The 24,354-nt window shown below is 37.6% G+C and overlaps 2 protein-coding genes across 2 annotated transcripts; both read right to left on the bottom strand.

Moving 5' to 3' along the window:
* Positions 1–11,372: 11,372 nt before the first annotated feature.
* OR51L1 (olfactory receptor, family 51, subfamily L, member 1) lies at positions 11,373–11,963 on the bottom strand. Its single transcript, NM_001168835.1, has one exon. It carries the CDS (start codon positions 11,961–11,963, stop codon positions 11,373–11,375), a length of 591 nt encoding a protein of 196 aa, NP_001162306.1.
* Positions 11,964–19,572: 7,609 nt separating this feature from the next.
* On the bottom strand, positions 19,573–23,603 carry MMP26 (matrix metallopeptidase 26). The gene is made up of 6 exons (NM_001168834.1): positions 23,505–23,603; positions 21,944–22,164; positions 21,066–21,214; positions 20,319–20,444; positions 19,690–19,851; positions 19,573–19,601 (listed from the first exon to the last, which is right to left on the bottom strand). Exons 1-6 carry the CDS (start codon positions 23,601–23,603, stop codon positions 19,573–19,575), a joined length of 786 nt encoding a protein of 261 aa, NP_001162305.1.
* Between the last annotated feature and the right edge of the window lie 751 nt (positions 23,604–24,354).

Genomic DNA, 24,354 nt, shown 5'->3' with positions numbered 1-24,354 from the left:
TCATCCACACTTTTAAAATATCTTGTTATTAATTCATAGTATAAGAAAGAGTAAGCTAATGTTTGTGTGTGTGTGTGTGTGTGTGTGTGTGTTATCTGAGAAGCTCTTGTGTGTTCACAGAAAGACAACATCATCATTGAGCCCAATGCAGAGTTCATGTGGAGGATGCATGCAAGTTGGCATGTTAATGGAGAGCAGCATGGTTGAAGATGTGCAAGTCTAATTACTAGTTGGAAATTGTTTAAATTTTATATCCTAATACTGAACATTTCTTAAGGCATGCTCTTAGTTATAGAAATGTACCATATAGGTGAAATCACCTTTGCAAAAAATATACAGTGGGAACGTTATGGCAGTGAAAGAGATCTGATTTAACCAACCTCCATTTTGCCTTTATTCTTCAAACTTCCCTTAATTATTCCTGGGCTTGGGTCAAGCTAACTTTGGAAGACATTTATAGTTAAAATAATAATAGCCCTTCCCCAAAACTCAACCTCCTTTGTAAAGTTAATGAGAGATTACTAGGCTAAGAGGATAGAGGAGCATGAATTCTGCTAAAGTGTAGACATAAACAATTGCCAGCCATTGTTCTGGAGTTCACAAGATTTACAACTTCCGACTTCCTTAATTACTCTTGCAGATAACATCAGTATTTTAAAACCTAGGATTGGCCTTTTGAGATATCTTTTCAGACTTTTTGCATGTCTGATGACCAGTGGCTCCACCTACATATGCCAACTACTGTTAGGGTCCTACCCAGAAATACTCAAGTTCATGAGGACCATTTCTCATACCTCTGTGATTGCACCCCCAACCAATCAGCAGCAGGCACCCACTGTTTAGCCACCCCTCCTCTTCCTCCAAACTATCTTTGAAAAACCCTAGCGTCCAAATTCTTAGGGAGGCTGATTTGAATAATAATAAAACTCTGATCTTCTATTTAGCTGGCTTTCCATATGTAAAACTCTTTCTCCATTGCAATCCCCTGCTCTGATAGATCAGCTGTATCTGGGCAGCAGGCAAGAAGAACCCATTGGACGGTTACATTCGCGGAATCTGTTTGTTTATTGAGACATAAGATAGTCACAGGATTCAGTGCCATGAGGGATAGAAACAGAGATTCTTTCCTGAAGGAGTCTTAGTTGAGCAAGATCAAGCCTTCACTCTAACCTTTTGCCAAAACTTAAAGTGAGGTACCAAGAAAAAAAAAATGAAAAACAAAAACAAAAACAAAAAAAAAACCCAAAAAAACAGAAAATAATTGACACACAGACATGTTGAAAATTTCTAACGTGATAGAGTTTAATGAGAGAAGAGAACAATATTTAGGAAATAATGTACCACAAGTTTCCACCTGAAATTAGCATTCTGTGGATCATCAGGAATTTATGTCTTTCTTGAAATCTTTGTTTAAAAGTAATACAGACAGAAAACTCCAGCCCCAGATAGCATCTTTAATAAATCATTTGGGACATTTAACTAAAGAATAACAAAAAAATGCTCATATATTTCTAGAGACTGTAAAAAGAAGGATCACCTCTTAAGAACTTTTATGAAGCAAGCATAACCTGTATTTTACAACTGCGTTAAAGCATTACAGAAAGTCATAGTTAACAACAATGCATTATATATTTCAGAGTGGCTGGAAGAGAGGACTTAAGTTGTTCCCAACACATACAAATACTCATTCTATGCATGTAACAGAATATCACATATACCTCATAAATATGTAAAATATTGTGTATCAACTAAAAAGGAAAATAAATATTAAAGATGAATATATCCCATAAAATTGACTACAAAATATAAAATAAAGTATTATCAAATCTAAATCTAATCTGTGATTACACACACACACACACACACACACACACACATTTGATCCTATTGAATTTAATTCAGGCATTGAATACATAGAACATGCAAAAATCACATGATATAATTCATTATGTTAACACAAGAAGAAGAAAATAATTTAATAATCTAGATTTATGATAAAAATGCTAAATTTAATACTGATAACACACAAATATATTAAACTAGAAATAGAAGTGTATTTCCTTGACCTTTCAAAAAGTACAATGAACATCAAATATTAAAGTTATTTTTCCCAGAGATCAGAAAGAAGAATGTACTCACTATACTCAGTTCTAAAATTTACTACAGCCTCAGTCAAGACAATTGGGTGAATAAAAGATATAAAAGATACTAAGATTAGAAGGAAATAAATAAAGCCTCATCATTACTCACAGACAATATTGTTGAACTGTATGCAAAATACTCTCACTATAAGTAATGAGAATCAATAAGTTAATTGATCAGGGTAGGTAGATATCTTTTTTATATCCAAAAAGGATACGCTTATATCCAAAAGCAAGTAGAAATTGAAATTTAAAGTATAATACTTATAATGGTGTCAAAAATACAGAGACATAAAAACCTAGTAAAAGAAGTACAAGACTTCCACACTTAAAATTTCAAATATTATTGAGAGAAACTTAAGACAAATTTTTTCAATCAAGGGATGTACTCTGTTGACAGATTAGAAGACTTCATATAATAAAAGTGGCTAATCACTTTAAATTAGTTTACAAATTGAGTTTAGAATTTTGTAGAAATTTAATACTTTATATAAAACTTAATATATAAACACAAAAGCTGCATTAGTTCATTTTCATACTGTTATAAAGAACTACCCTAGACTGGGTAATTTATAAAGGAAAGAGTTTTAATTGACTCACAGTTTAATCATGGCAGGAAGCTAAGGGGAAGCAAGGCACCTTCTTCACAAGGTGGCAGAAAGAAGAAGTGCTGAGCAAAGGAGAAAGAGCCCCTTATAAAACCATTAGATCTTGTGAGAACTCATTCACTATCATGAGAACTACATGTGGCAAACTGCACTCATGATTCAATTACCTTCACCTGTTCTCTCCCTAGAGATGTGGGGATTATGGGGATTATAATTCAAGATGAGATTTGGGTGGGGACACAAAACCTAACAATATAATTCTGCTCTTGGCCCTTTGCAAATCTCATGTCCTATTCACATTTTAAAGCCAATCATACCTTCCCAATAGTCCCACAAAGTCTTAATTCATTCCAGCATTAACCCACAAATTCAAGTCCAAAGTCTTATCTGAGTTTACAAGACAGGACCCTTCCACCTATGAGCCTGTAAAATCAGAAGCAAGTTAGTTACTTCCTAGATAAAATGGGAGTGTAGGCATTGAGTAAATATACTCCTTACAAATGGGATAAATTGGCCAAAATAAAGGCGCTTACAGGCCCCATGCAAGTCTCAAATCCAACAGGGCAGTCATTAAACCTTAAAGTTTCAAAATGATCACCTTTGACTCATATCCAGGTCATGTTGATGCAAGAGGTGTGCTCCTATGGTTTCGGGAAGCTCTGCCCATGTGGCTTTGCAAGGTACAGCCCACTTCCTGGCTGCTTTCATGGGTAGCTGTTGAGTATCTGTGGATTTTCTAGGTGCATAATGAAAGCTGTTGTTGGATCTACCAATCTGGGGGTCTGGAGGATGGTGGCCCTTTTCTCAAAACTGCACTAGGCAGTGTCCCAGTGGGGACCCTGTGTTGGGGCTCTGACTCCACATTTCTCTTGTGCACTGCCCTAGGAGAGGTTCTCCATGAGGGCTCCACCCCTGTGGCAATATTCTGCCTGAGCATCCAGGCATTTCCATACATCTTCTGAAATCGAGGCAGAGGTTTCCAAACCTCGATTATTGACTTATCTGAATGCACAGGCTTGATACCATGTGGAAGCCATCAAGGCTTGAGGCTTGTGCCCTCTGAAACAATAGCACAAGTGGTACCTTGGCCCCTTTTAGTCATGGCTGAAGCTGAAGCTTCTGGGACACATGGTACCATGTCCTAAGGCTACATAGAGCAGCGGGCGTCCTGGGACTGGTCCATGAAACCGTTTTTTTCTTTTAGGCTTCTGGGCTTGTGATGGGAGGGGCTGACATGAAGGTCTCTGACATGCTGTGGAGACATTTTCCCCATTGTCTTGGTGATTAACATTTGGATCCTCATTACTGGTGCAAATTTCTGCAGCAGCTTGAATTTCTCCCCAGAAAATGAGTTTTTCTCTTCTATCACATCACCAGGCTGAAAATTTTCCAAACTTTTATTTTCTGCTTCCTCTTGAACACTTTGCCACTTAGAAATTTCTTCTGCCAGATACCCTAAATTATCTCTCTCAAGTTGAAAGTTCCACAGATCTGTAGTGCCAGGGCAAAATGTCACCAGTCTCTTGGCTAACACATGGCAAGAGTAAAGACACCTTTACTTCAGTTCCCAACAAATTCCTCATCTCCATCTGAGATCACCTCAGCCTGGACTTCATTGTTCATATCACTATCAGTGTTTTCATCAAAGCCATTCAACAAGCCTCTAGGAAGTTCCAAACTTTCCCACATCTTCCTATCTTCTAAGCCCTCCAAGTCTCCAGGAAGACACATTTTTTTCTGTGTTCTTCTGAGTCCTCCAAACTGTTCCTACCTCTACCTGTTACACAGTTCCAAAGCTGCTTCCACATTTTCATGTATCCTTATAGCAGCACTCCACTCCTGGCACCAATTTACTGTATTAGTTCATTTTCATTCTGCTATAAAGAACTGCCTGAGGCTGGTTAAGTTATAAAGGAAAGAGGTTTAAATGGCTAACAGTTCAGCATGGCTGGGGAGGCCTCAGCAAACTTACAATCATGTCAGAAGGGGAAGGGGAAGAAAGGCACCTTCTTCACAAGGTAGCAGGAAGGAGAGGTGCCAAGCAGAGGGTTAGGAGTTTCTTATAAAAACATCAGATCTTGTGAGAACTCACTCACTATCACAAGAACTGCATGGGGGAAATAGCACCCATGATTCAATTACCTCCACCTGGTCTCTCCCTTGACGTGATGATTATGGAGATAATGCAAATTACAATTCAAGTTGAGATTTGAGTGGGGACAAAAAGCCTAACAATATCAAATACCAACATAGTTAAGGGCATTTGAAGAAGTAGCCCTCACACTACCTTATAACAAAACCTAACGTAAAATCATAATTAACAACAGTCATGGATTGGTGCAATGATAGAAAATTATGTCCAATGGAACAGAAGAGAAATACCAGAAATAGACCCAAATATATACATTTACACCATATGACAATAGAAGCACTGTAGTACGGGGATGAATAATGCTTTATTCAATAAATGGTTGAAAACCGAAATGAGTCACTGAGGCATAAGTCTCAATCATTGAGGTTTATTAAGCCAGCTTTAGGGTGCTTCTGGGAAAAACAAAAGTCACCGACACATCTGTGGCTATTTCCACAAAGGTTTTCTGGAAGTTGTGTGTTTATACATTTCCTTAAAAGGGGGAAGGGGGAGGCATGTAGGTTGGGCAGTAAGGGAAACAGTTACATTCCTGAGACTTTAGTTAGTGTTCAGTAAATCTACATTTTACCTAACATAAGGTGAATGTCTGAAGTGAGAAAGGGAGCAAAGGAAGACTCAATTATGTAGTCTGTCTCTGGGTAGGTGAAGAAAATGAATCCTGACTTTTTTCTGCACCTGGGAAGATAAACTTGTAAGCAACATAATCGGTGTGGAGTTTTAGGAGCTAGACCTAGATTGTGGACCTAAAGTTACAATTAGCCTGTCGTTGTTTATGGGAGGCAAGCAAAGAATTTACTTACGAATGATCTGTGGGTAGCCCTTCCCAGATGCCTGAGGCCATTTACCTTTCCAATCTGGCTGATATACAATATTAGTAGCAGTTATTCATGTGGAAGAGAGTGTTGCAATGATTCAGCTTCAGGACTTAGTCTTCACTTCTGCACAAGTTTGGAGAGGTCCTTCAATTTTTATTTTCTTTTACACAGTTCTGATTGAACTATGTATCCGTATCAAAAAAATATGCCTTGACCTTACCTCATTATTCATAAAAAAAAAATTTTACATGTGTTGTATTTAGAAACATCAAAAGGAAAGCCTTACAACTTTCAAAAATTACACAGAAGAATATCATTTATAATATCAGTAAATGTGTCAGTTGTTTATTTATTGTTCCAGTTTCAAATATAGACTTCATCGCTTACTCAGCAACAGTGGAACTGGGCTCAATGGACATTTTTTCCTTCACAGATTCATGATGTTAAACTTGGCCAGCAGAGGGTGCTGCAGGGACGCTTGTAGGAGAAATTCTTGTGTACTTCTCTGATTATTGTCACTTCTACAGTGCAAAAACCAGAGGCATGTATGAGAAATATTTAGTAATACTCACCCTATCAAATTCCAACAATACCCATATGACTAGACTCTTACTGAATCTTGCAGTTACTCTAGGGGCTGGCTTCCCAGATGTAACCTATTTGGACCCTGGAAGGGTATTTCCAGTTTGTCAGTCCAAACTGATTTGCTGCCCACCTGTACTTCAAAGAGGGGTTATCATCTGCTTGCCAATGCCAACTATAGTTCCCTCCCTATAAGCCTCAGCCGACCTGATGCTTCCTTCTACTCAGTCCTGAAAAGGAATCTTAGTCTATCAGCCTTGGTTCACCTATACCCCACAGAGGTGTCTTTCTTGACACATGCAATGTAATGATCTTTTCTGGCATCCAGTATGCTAAGACTATTCATTTTCAAATGAAGTTTCGACCTCAGGCTTGGGAGTACCTTCCCCATTTTCCAAGTTTGTTTTTTCTTTCAATATTCTCCCTTAGCTCCAGGGTATTACTCAGAATTGTCTTTACATTCTTTAAAGTTGATTTCCTTACAAAATTAGTAAGTATTTGCACTTACAAACCCTATTCAAATTACTGTGTGATTTATGTCTTCCGACTGGATCGTGAGTGACAGAATAGGCAAATATCTCCTTAAAAATATATAAAAAGCACTAAACATAAATCAAATTTATACATTGGACTTAATTAAAATTAAGAACATTTCTAGTCATCAGACATACTATTAAGAAAGTACAGGCCGGGCATGGTGGCTCACACCTCTAATCCCAGCACTTTGGGAGGCCGAGGTGGGCGGATCATGAGGTCAGGAGATCGAGATCATCCTGGCTAACATGGTGAAACCCTGTGTCTACCAAAAATACAAAAAAAAAAAAAAAATTAGCTAGATGTGGTGGCGGGCACCTGTAGTCCCAGCTACTTGGGAGGCTGAGGCAGAAGAATGGTGTGAACCCAGGAAGTGGAGCTTGCAGTGAGCCAAGATCGTGCCACTGCACTCCAGTCTGGGCGACAGAGCAAGACTCTGTCTCAAAAAAAAAAAAAAAAAAAAAGTACATAGATTGTAGAAGATTGTTGTATATATACATCTCACAATGTCAACTTGAGTTACAGGGTTATTTTTAGTTCTCCAGGCTTATACACTGTGTTTGGTCTTCTGCTTGAAACTTAAGAGATTTAAAAACATGGCTATTTGCTCTTGAATTCTTACCCTGTTTCATCTGCCTGCAAAAAAAGGCATCCTTGAGATTTTTATTTTATCTTTCTTATATTACAGGTAGTTAGACAGGCATGAGTTGGTCAGGAGAGGGCTCTACCACACCCACTAGGAATGTTAGGCAATGGTTGGGCAATTATCATATTGCCTCTCTAAAAGTGATAAATTGGCAGCTTGCACCAGGGAGAGGCCATTTCCTGATGGTCCCCACCTGTTGCACTAAACTGCTAATAGAATGCAGATGCCAAAAGGAAGCAACTTTCCAGACATGTGCATTAAGAGACAAAATGAAAGAGTGTGACCTTCTGAGGGCACACCACCGAGAAAGGGAAGAAAGCCTCGGATGGGCATGCGTACAACTTCCTGAACACACTGGGCATGCTCACTTCCTAAGGGTGAGGAGGGCACTGTGCATGTGGGCAGCCCACTCTAAGGGAAGGATCACGGGAAAGGGGCCAACCTATAAACTCCTAGGACTGAGGTTAAACACAGCACTTACCCTTCAGTTTACTCACTTGGGTCTCTTCCACGTGTACTTTCCTTTTTTTCCTCTTCTAAAGCATTTTTAAATAAACTTCCACTCCTGCTCAAAACTTGCCTTGATTTATTTCTCTGCCTTATGCCCCTCAGTCTATTTCTTTCTTCTGAGGAGGCAAGAATTGAGGTTGCTACAGACCCATATGGATTTGCCACTGGTAACTTGAATACCTTCTACCAGTAATATATTTGAAGTCATGAGACTTGGCTATTAGCCAACCCTAACACCTATATGTCACAGGTTTTCTGAGAACTTCTGATTTCAGGGTTCTCTGGGAAGCAAACTTTGAGATAAAATTTAGTGTGCAGTTTATTTAATAAGAGAATCCTGGGATAATCATCTTAAAAATAAAAAGAAATGAAAGTGGGTAGGATTGGGCAGAAGGAAAAGTTGAGCTGTAAATCAGGCCTGAAAGCAGTGAATATTTTCTTCACTGGGCTGAAGGGGCCAGACCTTTCCAACTTTCTACCTTAGTCATTGAATGGGTCAGTGGATGACCCCAGGCAAGGCTCATTTCTCCAGCTGAGGCAATTCCTGAAAAAGTGAAAAAAAAAAAATTGAAGGCTTTCTACTGGACTCACTGCTAGCAGCTGGGGCTACAAGTCTTTCATTGAAATGGGGCTGAAACTACATATCTTTGCCCATCATAGCCCATGTCAGAGCCCTTTTCTTTGTGGGAGGAAATGCAAAATGCTTTGGGTAAGTTTTAAGTCAGACTGAAGAATACTACTAACTCATACTCTTTCTAACCTCTTTGCTTTCTTCATGTTACCTTCTCTTTCTAGAATACCTTTCCCAGTGATGTGTTGTTTAATCACCTCCTCTCTAAGAAAAAATTTTAAAGCCCTGATATATAATGTTTACCAATTTCTGTTGTTTAAATATTTCCATCATAACCAATTTCAAACTACCTATATGACATTACAGAGCACAAAAGCAGAACAAGATACACACAATTGTCTCTTACGTGCCAGCTTCAGCACACCGCTTTATTTCCAACTGTGTTCAACTGCTCAAGAATGAATTGGACCCACAATGCACAGTGAAAGTGTCAACTACTCTAATTCTTGATTCCTACATCCTCAAGTAAAATTGACCACTTATTTTTTATATTTATTTATTTTTTGAGACAGAGTCTCACTCTGTCGCCCAGGCTGGAGTGCAGTGGCGCGATCTCCGCTCACTGCAAGCTCCGCCGCCTCCCGGGTTCATGCCATTCTCCTGCCTCAGCCTCCCTAGAAGCTGGGACTACAGGTGCCCGCCACCACACCCGGCTAATTTTTTTGTATTTTTAATTGACCACTTATTAATATATCAATATTATAAAATGTATCTGTTCCAGTAATATCATTGATTACACTTAATTTTACTAATCTTTTATCTATGTATCTTCACTATTAAACATTCATTATTTAACATTAACATTATGCAGTTTGCTGCTTATATATCCACAGTACTAACAGCAATAACTACAATAGTTATTTCAACTATTTAATGAGTACTCATGACTGCTGGGGAAGACCAGCTGTATAGTGCTGTGATAAGGTAATAGACATGGCCCCATATTCAAAAAGTCTGCAATACAGCTGAAAAGAAAGTGAATTTATATGAAATAACAAAATATCACCTATAAAAACATATCTATAGTTCATTCTAGCAAAAAAGAAAGAAAAAGTAATGGGTTATCAAAAATAAATTGGTAAAAACACAATACAGATCCACACAGGCATGTAGAACAAGGGGTAAAAGTACTATTAAAAGATGAGGATTGAGATTGTGCACAGCTCTCAACCCATTCACACATTAAGACATAAAATCCTGTCCCATACTATTAAACAGAGTCAACACAATTGCCCAGATGTTTAGACATGTACTGTCAGGCTTTCTTCAGCAATTCCTGTAACTGAGTACCCCATTTTCTTAAAAACATATATATATATTTTACAATTTTTTCCCCTTTTTCCTCATCTCTTACTTTGCTCTTTAGGAATGCAATTACAACCTTTACATTCCTTTTTTTCCACTGGCCAAACCACCTGCAAGCACAACTTCCTTATGTTACTCTATGTTTGCTTAGAAGTTCCGTACGCCAGCCGGTTGAGGGGGCTCACACCTGTAATCCCAGCACTTTGGGAGGGCGAGGTGGGTGGATCACCTGAGGTCAGGAGGTCGAGTCCAGCCTGGCCAACTTGGTGAAACTCCGCCTCTACTAAAAATATAAAAATTGGCCAGGGATGTTGGCACACGCCTGTAATCCCAGCTACTTGGGAGGCTGGGGCAGCAGAATTGCTGAACCTAGGAGGCAAAGGTTACAGTGAGCAGAGATTGTGCCATTGAACTCCCACCTGGGTGACAGAGCAAGACTCAGTCTCAAAAGAAAAAAAAAGGAAAGAAAAAGAAGTTCCATAGACCAAGTCTTAAAACAAACCAAGCACCCTACCAAATTCTTCCCCACTGGCCAGACCACTGGATGACCCACCAGATGACTCAAGATAAACATTCATCAGCAAGCCATATAGACCCCACAAGTCTATGTGCCTTCTGCATGGCCAGAATACCAAAATTTATCTTATTAAAACCCTGCTTTCTGCCCAGAATGCTGAAGTGTCAAATCTGGCCCTGACTCATCACTAAGCTCTGGAATAGTAACTTTCTTCTTACCATCTTCATTCTTGTTATTTGATTTTGCAAGTAGCAAGCAACTGAAACTATATTTGGTAACACTCCCATTTATCTAACTCAGTATTTGCTGGCAAATTGAGGAAGCTGATAGATCTAGAATAGCAATGAGAGAGAGGACACATCACTAAGTGATGAGATTAGAACTTGTACGTAGCAAACAACCACAGCAGCAGTTCGAAATCCTGTCAGGAACTCAAGTTCCAGACTTGCCCTAAGAACTCAAATTTTCTTATAAGCAGTTATGACACTGTTGGATGAGAAACAAAATATGGGCAGCAGTATTAGTAAAAGAGATAGAGATTGATTTCTGAGTTTTAGATAATTAATATGAGAAACAATATAAACACAGTTACATTTAGGAAGAAAAGATATGCTATTATTATCATTAACAACAATCACAACTTAATAACATTAATAATTTTGTATAGTTTTCAAAAAACTTGACTTAAGCACATACATTTTCTATTATAAGTCTTGTAATGATCTGGGGACAACATAAGGCCATGGTTGTCGCAATTTGTCCAAAAAAATCCTGAGTTTCAAATTCGTTAAAGATTAACTGAAATTACATGTATAAGAAGTAAAAGAATTAGGATATTAATCAGATGAGCAATGCCCAGATATTTTACTTTTCATATACTAACATAGCTTCCATGAGATTTTCAGTGGAAAAGTTGGAGTATAGAGGTTACTTAAAACCTCCTCCTTAGGACAAATTTGCAGAGAATTCCTAAATGAATCTGCTTTGTTCTGACACTATAGACAATAGGGTTAAGGACTGGGGGAAGAAGAAGGTAGATGTCTGCCATGAAGACGTGGACTATGGGAGATGGATGCTTCCCAAAGCGATGGACCATTGACACCCCAATAACTGGCACAAAGAAGATGAGCACCACACAGACATGGGATACACATGTGTTGAGTGCCTTTAGCTGCTCTTCCCGAGATGCAATACCCAGCACAGTATTAAGAATCAGAACATAAGAAAGAAGTATGAAGATTGAATCCACACCTAGTGTGGCAATGACTACACAAAGCCCATAAATGCTATTGATCCTGGCATCTGTACAGGATAATCTCAAAACATCCTGGTGCAAACAGAAGGCATGAGAGAGGGCATTGCCATGGCAGTATTGATAGTGTCTCAGTAGCAAAGGTGTGGGAAGTACAACTCCCAAGCTTCGCAGCAGACAGGCCAAACCAATTTTGCCAATTACACTGTTGGTGAGGATGGTGGGGTAATGCAGTGGATGGCAGATAGCAACAAAATGGTCAAAGGCCATGGCCAGCAACACTGAGGACTCCAGGAATGTGAATGTGTGGATGAAGAACAGCTGAGCATAGCAAGCACTTGCCTGAATCTCTGGAGCATCCAATCATAACACAGCAAGCATGGTGGGAAGTGTAGACAGGGACATCCCCAGGTTATTCCCTGCCAAGATAGAAATAAAGTAATACATGGGCTGATGGAGTGAGGATTCTGTCCAAATGACAGAGAGGATGGTAACATTACCCATAAATGCTACCAAATATGCAAGACAGAAGAGGATGGAGAGCCAAGAATGAGCATACTCCAGTCCAGGAAAACCCCTCAAGATAAATATGGGCTCCATAGCATCACTGTTATTCCAGTCTACCATAGTGATCTTGAGTAACTCAGCAAATAGTGAGGAATTGTTCGTGTTTTTCTTCCTGATCCCTCAAAGTTATCTCTTTTGAGTACAAACAATGGAATCAGGACAAAAATACGTCTTTCCTCTAACCTCACAGAGGAAGGAAGGTGGTATCTCTTGTCGGCCCTAAGTAAAAAATATTTCCTATTACTAAGGAGCACCAAATTCTGGAACAAAAATGTGGACTACACAAATATGGTCATCTTTGGCAAGAAATATGTTGGATTTTCATCGAAGACACTAAAGAATTTAAGCAACATGAGAACAGAGAAAAAAACTTTACTAATTATTATAAAGATTAAAATAGAGAAAAGTCAGTGTGAATGTCGACGGATTTGTATGAGCTTCTGGCCAATGTTCTTGAGTTAATCAGTTATTGCTTCTAGGCTATCTTTTCAGTCATGACAATTGAATTGATCCCATGGGCTCAACATAATTTCTATTCAGATGTATTTTTATTTAATGATTTATAATATTTAAACATTTTAAATATTTAATATTTTAATAATACAAGATAAATACCCCATATATGAAAAGAGAGCATGAACGTAAGAAGCAGAATCCATAATCCCAGCATGCTTTATTGAGCTGCTATTTAACCAACATAGTTTTGAGCTGTTTAGTATAGCAACTATTCCTGATTTTTAAAAAATTCATGGTAAAAAATAACTATATATATGTGTGAGTATGTGTGTGTGTGTGTGTGAGAAATAAGAGTTTAAATAGTTTGAAAATGAATCTTCAGGCCATAACATCACAATGTAACTATAAAAGTCCATTAAAGACATTTCCCTTTCTGCTCTTCCACAAAATGAGAACAGTGCATTTAACAGTTATCTATTACACGTTTTAAAGAGGTACTTTTCCACTTTATTTCTATTCATTGTTTTTTTAATTGATTGATTTCTCTTTCCAAATGATGCTTTCAATACCATTTTTAAAAGAATCGTCAATCCAAATATTAAGTGATTCTTAATTTTCTGACCCACTTGCACCTACTTCTGTGAAATCATGGCAATCCAGAATTTAGGCCTTAAATATTCACTATCAGTGCCTCTTAGAAACAATCAAGCTCTTTCTGAGTGTTTCAAAATATGATGCTAACATCTGGCTTTACTTTCCCTTGGCAATTTTTATTGTAATAGCCTCCCTGCCTGTGCTGGATACCAATGTTACCCTTGCTATATCATACTGTGTTGATGGCACTGGGGACAATAGATGAGCATTATGAGATTCTCTGCCCCTTCTGTTACCTAGTTCTTTATTTTAGCCCTGTCTAGTTCCATTAACTGCCCCTGAGAAAATTATTTACTTACCTTGTCCCTTAGAGTCTGGGCCTCATAGACTTCAGCAACATCTCTCTGTAGCAACATCTCAGCCATTCCCTCAACCCTCCTTCTGGACTTTTAGTTTCTGATCTTTGGAAAGATTAAGATAAGACTTAGCCTTATCCTAAAGTAAAAATATTTCCAAATGTGGTCTCAAAGTCATATCACAAGGCTCCAGTCAGTTAGCTGTTTCTTTTCATTAGCTCCATTATATTTAATAAAAAGCTTTATTTTAAAAATCCCTTGACTGATCCTTATCTCAATTTCATCCCGTGAAGACTGAACGTTCTCAGACTGCACAACCTAGAATTCCAAAGAGGGCTTGACTTAGAATCTATATCTGAGGAACAAAAGCAAGCACAAAGCCATCTTCTCCATGTAATAAGAAGGATTTGTCTCTTTCTCTACTTTTCCCGAAGTTCAGGAATCCTCCACCTTCTACGAGTCAGAACCTCCCCTGGTGCTCTTCTGCAGCCTAGGCAATCTGAATGAAGCTTCCATTTGAGACCCTTGTCTTACATAAAGCAGTCAGCTACCCATCAAATTCTTTGTACCCAGCAGAGTATGTGTTTAGAGCATTTATTTTTCTTTATGTCAGGCCTCTGAGGCCAAACCAGGCCATCACATCCCCTGTGACTTACGCGTGACTTGCAGGTATATGCCCAGATGGCCTGAAGTAACTGAAGAATCACAAAAGAAGTGAAAATGCTCTGCCCCGCCTTAACTAATGACATTCCACCACAAAAGAAGTGAAAATGGCTGGTCCTTGCCTTAAGCGATGACATTATCTTGTGAAATTCCTTTTCCTGGGTCATCCCGGCTCAAAAATTTCCCCCACTGAGCACCTTGTGACCCCCCACTCCTGCCCACCAAAGAACAACCCCCCTTTGACTGGAATTTTCCTTTACCTACCCAAATCCTATAAAATGGCCCCACCCTTATCTCCCTTCGCTGACTCTCTTTTTGGACTCAGCCCCCCTGCACCCAGGTGATTAAAAAGCTTTATTGCTCACACAAAGCCTGTCTAGTGGTCTCTTCACATGGACGCGCATGACACTTTATCCCTAAGCAAAATTTTTCTCTCCCGTCTTTCATATCACTAGCTGACTTTATTTTTTCTTCCTGCTCACTCGGAAAATTGTTTTGACCTCCTATTGTAGAGTTGAGTTCATAAAAATGATATAGGTATTAACATTGAAATATATAGAACACACACACAGAGAGAGTGAGAGATAGGAGAGAAAGAAGAAGAAGAAAGAAGAAAGGAAGGAAGGAAGGAAGGAAGGAAGGAAGGAAGGAAGGAAGGAAGGAAGGAAGGAAGGAAGGAAGGAAAGAAAGAAAGAAAGAAAGAAAGAAAGAAAGAAAGAAAGAAAGAAAGAAAGAAAGAAAGAAAGAAAGAAAGAAAGAAAGAGAAAGGAGAGAAAGAAAGAGAGAAAGGAGAGAAAGAGGAAAGAAAGACAAGAAAAGAAAAGAGAAAACTATGGACACAGTGAAGTAGTTTATTTTTACCCCATGCCAGGAAAATATGCTATGTTTTCTCCTTTAATTCTTTCAACCCTGAAATAAATCACATAGGATGCAAAGAACAAAGTAGATCACCACTCTTTAGAATTGTCTTTCTCCCTGCTTTATGTGCAAGTGCCCTATGTGCAGATTTCAACGTTTAGAAAACTTCAGTTGTAGACTGGCCAACAGATTTGAAGTTAGGACAGGCAGGAATATTTCTATTTGTACTCCCTATTAATTTTTAACTGTGTATGTTTAAGGTGTACAGAATGATGACTTGATATACATATATATATATACACACACACACATTTACATAGTGAAATGATCATTACTGTGTGCATGTGTGTGTGTGTGTGTGCACACACGTGCATGTGTATGGTAAGAGCACCTAAGCTCTACTCTCTTGGCAAATTCTCAGTATACAGTTTCTGTGGTTTTAGTTCTTGCTCATATTGGTTTATCCCTCACTTAAAAAGAGTTCCCATTTCTACAATATTATTAACTCACTGCTTTATCTCATTGATTTATCCCTCACCTGAAAAGAGTTCCCATTCTACAATATTATGAACTGTGGTCATGCTGTATATTAGATCGCTAGATTTATTCTTCCTGTGTAACTGCAAGATTGTACTCTTTGAGCTACTTTTCCGCATTTCCTCCACTACCTGGGCCCCCAAAACCCTTTTCCCGTCTCTATTTCTGTGTGTACTTTCCCTTTCTTATTCTCTCACTGACACATCTGTCATGTCTTTCACTTTTTAAAACCCCTTTATTGTCTTCTCTCTATTCATTTTCTTTTGGCTCTATTTCTAGGTCATTGACAATGATTCTTTGTGGTTCGTGTTGATTTTAGTACAATTTAATCACACTGAGGTTGAAAGAGAAATAATAGAAAAGAACTGGAAGTAACAGCAAGACTGTTTCAAAGGGCAGAGGCATGAATCGGCTTATGTCACACATTCACCTATTCCAGGTAATTAAGGGAGAACTACTGAGGATAAGACCATTTTTTTTTACAGCCTCTCTAGTATCCCAGCTGCAGTTCTCAAAACCTATTCTCTGCTTATCAGCTTATCGCTTATCTTAAAATCGCTGAAAATTATTGGTACAAGACATTATAATATTGTAATAAATTTAATTTTTTTCACAGATGACAATAATTCCTTTTTCCTTTTGCATAAATGGTACATCATCTTTCTCATAATTTTACTCTCTTTAGTAAACTATATCCACATACAAACTACGCTAAAATCTACCAACTAATATTTATAATCTAAAAATTAACACCTGAAATTTAAACATAACACAATTGAATCAATATGCCTAGTTAATTTGCAATCAATAGCCCATTTCTCAAATGATCCACAGTTCCATTTTGTCTTTCTCTGACTAAACTTTTCTTCACTATATGTAAAGTTGTATTTTCTTTCTGTTCCTACGTCTGTGGCTTTCTCTCTCTTTGTCTCATTTTATGTATAGAAATATCTTTACTATTTTTTCTAGTCTCCTTCCCGCTTCCATTTTTTTCTATTTTGTTTTTATCTAAATTTGTGTCTTTTCAGTATGTAATCCTCTATTTTTTCCAGTCCCTTTGATTGGCTGTTTCTTTCTTCTAATTTCTGTTTGTGTTTCTATGGTTTAAGTTGTTGCTCTTATTGGCTTATCTCTCACCTGAGAAAAGTTCCCATTTCTACCTGAAAGTCAAACCTGTACTGATTAAAGATGCTACAATTTTGATTCTCTATGAACCTCAGGTTTTGAAAACCTTTGAATCTGTGAGTAGTGAGGCTTGAATGCTTCCACCATCTCTATAAATACTCCTGGTTTCTCCTGGCAAAGAAAATTAGGGATTGGTGTCAGAGTCTGTTGGATCCCCAGAGATGAAATGGCCACAGAAAGCCCTTAACCACAGGTATGGCAAGAGCATATGATCATAAACTGGAAATAGTAGAAAAGGATCCCTGTTTTCATCCACTATTCCTAGTTCTTTCTTTCAAATTTAATAGTTTTCTCAAATGAGTATAAGAAAGTAAATGTATGATAATTACTGTGATCCAGAGGAATACTGAAATTTCAGCTTTAATTAGGGGCATTGTACAGAACAATGATGATGAAGTGCAATGATAAGTCTTTCCATTATAAGAGGTTTACCACATTTCACTGAACAAAGTAGTTTATTAGTCATGTGCTTAATAAGCATTTATTAAACAACAGGTTTCAAGGAGGCATACTAAGCAATTTAAAGGCAAAAGCTACTATCTAGTTCACTGCTACTTCCTCAGTGCTTGGTAAGAAGCATGATCTCCCAACATATTTTTTTTTCTTTGCATATTGGCTATCCTACCTCTTTGCATTTATTTATAAATTTTAGAAACAGATTATCTATTTCTATCAAGATATATATTGAGACTATTATTGAGAATGTATTGAATCTATAGATCCATCTGGGGAGAATTGACATGTTTAGAATATAAGACAACTAATCCAAGAACAGGAACTTCAATTAATTAAGGTCTTTATTTTTTCTCAATATTATCTTATACTTCTCTGGAGATTGCATATTTTACACTAGGTTTATTCTCACATATTTGGCATTCAATTGTGCTAATGTAAATAGCATGATTAATTTTTTTTCTAAATCTTTGGGACTGTTATGTAAAAATAAAGTTAATTTGTCTTTTTTCAGAAGAACTGCTGAACTTATTTTTTATTTTTAATAACTGACCTGTAGTCTCTAAGGTCTTATTTTGCACCAAATCACACCTCCACAAGTAATGTCAGCTTCTTTCTCTCTTATTTAAAATCTTAATTATCTTTCTCTATATTTATCGCTTTGTTGCATTGGATAAGATCTCCAGTGCATTTTGGGGAGAAGGGATAAAAATTATTTACTTTTCTTTTTGCAGATATCACAGGTATGGTTATTAACATTTCATCATTAAGTATGTTTGCTAAGATTTTTTGTACCTGCATTTTTCAAAGAATGTGGTCATCTTCTATTTTTCATGTGATAAGGGATTTTGCCAAAAATGGATACTGAATTTTATAAAATTATTTTGGGTTTATGGAAATTCATGCTTTTATGATACATATTATTTTTCTTTAATATCATGTTAATGAGATTAATTATATTGATTTATTTTCAAATATCAATGTTGTCTTTCTGGAATAAACTCAAGTTTGGAATGCCATTTTCTTTTCTTTATTTATTGCCAGATTTGGTTTGCAAATATTTCATTCAGGATTTTGACATCAATGTTCATCAGTAAGCAAGGCCTGAAATGTTCCTTACTGTAATATCTTTGTTATGTTTTGCTATGAGATTACACAAAGCTCTAAAATACCTGAAGAAATATTCTTTCTCTTCTCCCCAGGAAGATTTTGCATATGCTAATATTTCTTTTTTTAATTAAATGGCCTTCCCAGGGTAGTTTTAATTATGGGTTTTCTAGTTAACCCTTGCAGACAATTCAGTTTTTCTCTTTGTCAGTTTTAAAACTAGTTGTGGAGAGATGTAATTAAAGACTACATTATCCAACATTTATAGGACCATTTAGATCTTCTATTTATTCTTTTACCAATTTTTGTAAATTTTATTTATCTAGGAATATGTAGTTTGAATATACATTTTGATATTTATTGGTTAAAAGTTATTCACTAAGTATCTTTATAATTTTTCAATGTCTGCAGTAGTCGCACGGTATCTGCTTTTCTTGTTACTCGTGTTGTTTTGATATGCATTTTCTCTTTTATACTACTAGTGTCACAGTAGATTGACAGTTTCATTGGACTTTCAAACAGTCAACTTCAGAGGTTAGGTTCTCCAGAAGCAAATACAAAGGGAGAGTTTGAGATGAAAAGGACTTGTTAGGAATTAGGTGTTGATTCAGCTGCCCTGAACTTAACTTTGGTTAAGTGATTTAACCAAAGTTTCATAGCTAATAATTAGATAAGCCACTAAACCAATTGGTCTCAATAACTGGCATATTAAATACAGCATAGAAAATAACATTCCTTAAACTCTACCTGTGTAGCAAAAGGCAAAGGTCTATTCCTAACCTTATGCTTTCTTTTCTTGCAGTCCCATGGCCATCTCTGCCAGAGTTCTCCACTGTTGTGTACACTTCTTTCTTGCTCTGATCACAGTGGTCGAACATAGCAAATGCTGAGACATATCAAATTGTGAGGACAAAATGTTATTCTTTAAAACAATCTTTATTGTGACTCAGTAGTGTTTTGAGTGTTGGTTCAGCTAACCTGACTGGGTTGCATTCTTTAGGGCTTCATCCTAGCAGTTGCCAAGGCTGCTGTAGTGCTTTGAGTTTTTGGTCCTCAAATAAATTCCCTGAAAGGACAGGTTGAATAAGTCCTCTGTGCCAGCATTAAGGCATGTCAGATGAACATTTCTCTCCTATGGAAACAGAAAAAAAAGAAAAAAGTAAATTTCAGGTGGAATTTTCCTGCCCAAATCTCCCTTCTCTTCCTTGAACAGCACAGACCATACAAATGCTGGATCCTTTGGATATCGTCGGCACTGAGCTGGAAGGTTCCAGGGTCGTGATACCAGTAAGTGGGGTACATTATGGAGCTCTGATTCCCAGAGTGCTGCAGGCCCAAAGAATGCCCAATCTCATGAGTTGCAACCAGGAACAGATTATATCCTGAAAAATTGTAGAAAAAAATATAAAATTAACTATGCATAGGGAATGCAGAAAGTGTGTGAAAAAGAACAAAGAAAAAGGAGAGAACAGAACAGGAGGAAAGGGCTAATGTTAGAGGGTAAAGGAAAAGGTAGGCAAGGAGGGAAAGAAGGTAAGTAGAAAACAGAAGGGCAAGATATTTGGACAGATAAACTTGAAGCAAAAAAGACACATGGAAAGAATTGAGGGACTGATAAATAGAAGCAAAGAGATACGGAGAAAAAAACCCCACAATCTGACAATGTGTTTATTATGGGATCTTCTGTGTTCAGAATGATCCCACAACTCCTCACTTATGAAGAAAAACTGATTCCTCAGCCAAATCTTCCACCTCACCCTGACCACTCTGGATCCCTAAATGGAGACCATCAACACTGAAACCCAGGTTCCCAGAGAGTTCTAGCACTCCCACCAAACAAGGCATTTACCAGTGTTTGAAGTTGACCAATGTTCATTCTTGTCAAAATGGACAACTCCAGGATTTCCAGAATTTGGTAAAAAGGCATGACCTAAGATACCACCTGGCCCATCAAAGGGCCAGCCATCTTCATGGGCTGTGGACGACAGAAGCTATGGTCACGATGAGGGTGGAGGGAGAAACAAGGGCCAGAATAGTCTTAAGTAAGCCTCAGAGACTTAGGATACTGTGCAACAGTCTACCACTGGGGATGTGAAAGGGCTAAGGCATTATCTATGCAGAGAAATAAGGTGGGGCCAAAAATCTTCCTGCTCTCTTATCTAGGGTAAAAAGAAAGATAGATGGCAGACACTGAGTAAAGCTTATAAGTTAGACAATAATAATAATGATAACCTCTTTTCAAAATGGTAGGGGAAAAGGGAAAGAGAATTTAAACTCTGAAAGTTTTTATAAGTAGGTTGGATCAACTTTGAATAGCATTTCAATAGATTTGGGAGCTATACATCATCATTTTTGGAAAGAAAATGTGCAATACCCCCACCATATTCACACTGTAGCCAACACCACTTCTTTTTTATTGCTTCATTTTACTAAAAGTGTCTTCCCTGTGTTACAGGATTTGCTTTGCATTAGGATTTTTTCAGACTTTTTTTCTCAGAAACTTTAATAGAGGAGCTGGGTTTTTGTTTAAGGATGGAAACCCTTTGTCCTTTACACAGGGCATATACATATCCTTCTTCCCATGTTAATTTCTTACCCCACTGCCAGAAAGAAATCTTGATGTCTGCATCTTCATTCTGCACTTGCTGGAATATCAAAGGGGTCACATTGCTCCAGATGGAAACTGCATTATATATACTGTCTTTCACTGTGGATGGCTTCATATCATGTGGGTAATTGATAATCCTGAGGAAAGTAATCTCTAAATGAAAAAGTTCAGAGGTATGGGAATTATCCTAGCTCTAAACATGAATAATTCTACTTTAGGGAGAATCATTTAATAGTTTTAGGATTCATTTTGGTCATTTATAAAGTTGAGCTAATTTCAGACTAACTAAATCAGAAACTTAAGAAATTAAACATGCAAATATAGATTTCTAAGAATTTTAACAATATCCCACATTATTCTTAGGTCAGCTAAAGTCTAAGAACAACAGCCCTATCTGGTGGTTGCAGAAAAATAAGTAAATAAAACAATGTGAACTAAATTAAATTAAATTAAATATACAGTATTCTACATAGATTAAAATGTATAGCATTCTACATAATTTAGTACTGTTTGCTTTAGATATCTCAAATATATTTAGAATCCCCCAAAAAAAGAGTAACCTAGGCAGAAATTAAGTTTTCAAAATTGTGCCTTAGAACCATCCACACACTCACACATTAAAATTAAAAAGAAAAGATTTAACAAAGGGAAAGGATACTGGTTATGCTCTCTACTTTCTAAAGAGATGGTTAGAGGAAGTTAGAAAAGGATCTGGTAGTATTGTCTTCTCTGAGGGAGATATTGGGCTTTGAGTGGGCTGCCAATGAAAGCAGAAGACAATAGAGGTGCCTCCAGGAGAGACCTGGTAGAAAGCCCTTTAAGGTCATCACCCTACACATTATCCTCTAGACCTTAATAACAAGCACCTGTAAGTTAGAGTGTACTTATTCCACTTGCATCTTCCTGGTGAGATGGAGGTGTTGGACTCATCGGGCACCCCACAGCGGGGCTGGTGCAGCATGGCATGCATTTGCATATCAAGTCGGCCTGTCCCATTCCGATGGAATTGTTGCAGGAGCTGTATTTGTGTCTCCTGGGTAAGGAGTGGCGACTCCTTCTTGGTCAGGAAAAATTGATGGAAATAGTCCTGAATCAGATCAAGAAGGATGAGTATTAAGAGTCAATAGGGAAGACTTATATATTAATTACCCTGGGCATATCCTTCTTTGAGGGTCTCAGATGGATGGTACTTAGTCTGGCCTTCCTAAGTCTCCTGTTCTCAGTGAGATGATGGCAGCCATCCCTGATTCTTTATGCCACAGTGAAATGACATTAAGGACAGGTGACAGAATAAAAATAACCTGGATAAGCTGTAACATTTTTTTTAAAAAGAAAAAGCTTCCAAGTTGTAGGATGGAGAAACCCAAGTATAAACCACATGAAGGTATTACCTGGGAATTGCCCAGGGAAGATGGCCTCTGGTCTTTCTGACTGATGGAGGTTTTCTTAATCAGGACAGAATCAATCACTCCAGGACATAAAATTTGGCTGGTTCTGCATTCCCCATTTCATTCGCATTTACTTCCATTTCATTTAGCGACTTTTAAAGAGCCCATTGTTTACCTATTCCTTGTCTCCACTGATTTTTCTGCCAGTCTGGTGTATTAAATGTAAACTTCTAAAAACAGAAAAAGCACATTGTATTGTAATTAGGCTTTCTCTGTCTATATTTGAACCCTAGCTGCACTCAAAATACTTCAAGGGCAATGCTCCTATCTGGTACAGCTTGATCTATTCCACAGTTCTTATGGGTACTTGATGTAAACCTATTGACTGTTTTTTTTTTTCTAAATTATATGACTGCATTTTTATGTCTTTGTTTTATTATCAGCTGAGCTGGGCACGAAGAAGCAAATGACTTATTGTATTGTTCTGAGCTAAACATTAGCAGGAAATTTGACTAGGTTCCTATACAATTACAAAATACATGACTGCAACCAGTTATAACATTTTTTAGGTATTTTGGATGCTTAAAAGGTTTGGAACAAATTCATAATTTTTTTAGAAATTGAAAGTGTCTGGTAGACCCACTGAGAGATTACTCAGTCAATGTGAAGGTCACATTAATTCATTTGAATTATTTCCCCTGATCTCTCACTACTTAGCAGGCTCAGAGACCTATAAACTGGAGTGTTCACTATGCCATTTAGAAGACTAAGAGAGTGAGAGATGAGCAATGGGGCTGAATTAGGCACAGAAGGCACAGTGACTAGGGCCCAAAAACACTTTTAGGGGCTACAAAAAATTATTATTTTTTCTTAAAATTAGAAGAGTAAAATGAACACACAGATTGAATAAAATGTTTTCATATATAATATTAATGTATGTATTTATCATTATACCATGCAGTCACACATACACACACACACGAAATAAGAGCCCACAATGGTCACCACGTAATAATGTGGTCCTGAGTCATTCACCTACCTTAACAAAGTCCCATCCTTTATGGACTGTAGCGGGGGGCACTGGAAGGGCGAAACACCAGGGCAAGAAGATAGTAACTCTTAAGATGACGAGCTGCATGCCAAACACTCATTTGTCCCACTGCTTGAATTCAGGTTCCTAACTTGGTCCACCGGACCTTTATAGCTGTGCCAGCAACATCCAATGACTCACTGTGCCAGTTTGGCCTTTCTTTGAATTTGTAAGTGGCCTCATCATCCATACCTGCTGAGGGCAGAGTGACCAGCATGCAAGGGTGACAAAAGCAGCCATGGGATTTATTTTTATGCTCAATTCACACCTGATGGTCCTCAGCATCCCGGGCCACAGGTTTGGTTAAAGAAATACAGGTCAGTCTCAGAATATAGGGGGCATCATTTTTTAAAATGGAGAAAAAAAAAAAAAAAACAAGAAACAGGAGATGTGTCTAAACTCATTACAGCTTTAGCTATAGAATAATTACTTTACCAGTCAGAGACATTCAATCTTGCTCCAGAAGCTAAAAAGAGAAAAAAGAATAAAATCAAGGAAAATAAATAATGTCCCCTGTAATAAAGATCCAGATCAGAGTATGAAAATCTCCAAGACCTATATAAAAGAGATCTAGAAAAACACAGAAAGAGGTAGTTAATAGCTGTATGTTGAAGAAAACAAAGCACTGACAATAAGTTGACACACACACACATCTATAGATGTACATGTATACATATATGTACAGATACATATACATATATATCTCATAGCAGACCATTTCAGCTCATTGCCTTAGAAATCACACAACTTGGCTGGGTTCAGTGGCTCGCACCTGTAATCCCAGAACTTTGGGAGGCCG

This window comes from Papio anubis, chromosome 12, assembly GCF_008728515.1.
Source record: "Papio anubis isolate 15944 chromosome 12, Panubis1.0, whole genome shotgun sequence".
NCBI classification, from domain to species: Eukaryota; Metazoa; Chordata; class Mammalia; order Primates; family Cercopithecidae; genus Papio; species Papio anubis.
Note: the sequence above shows the minus strand (reverse complement) of the source record. Positions and strands in the feature narration are given on the sequence as shown.

What these genes read in the sequence shown, in the direction of transcription:
- OR51L1 (NM_001168835.1), bottom strand. Translation starts at nt 11,963, where the DNA reads ATGGCCTTTGACCATTTTGTTGCTATCTGCCATCCACTGCATTACCCC.
- MMP26 (NM_001168834.1), bottom strand. Translation starts at nt 23,603, where the DNA reads ATGCAGCTCGTCATCTTAAGAGTTACTATCTTCTTGCCCTGGTGTTTC. An exon ending in GATTTCTTTCTGGCAGTGGG is followed by an intron (nt 20,445 to 21,065) that starts GTAAGAAATTAA and finishes TGTCGTCCACAG; the next exon opens with CCCATGAAGATGGCTGGCCC. An exon ending in AAGGATCCAGCATTTGTATG is followed by an intron (nt 19,602 to 19,689) that starts GTCTGTGCTGTT and finishes CTGTTTCCATAG; the next exon opens with GAGAGAAATGTTCATCTGAC.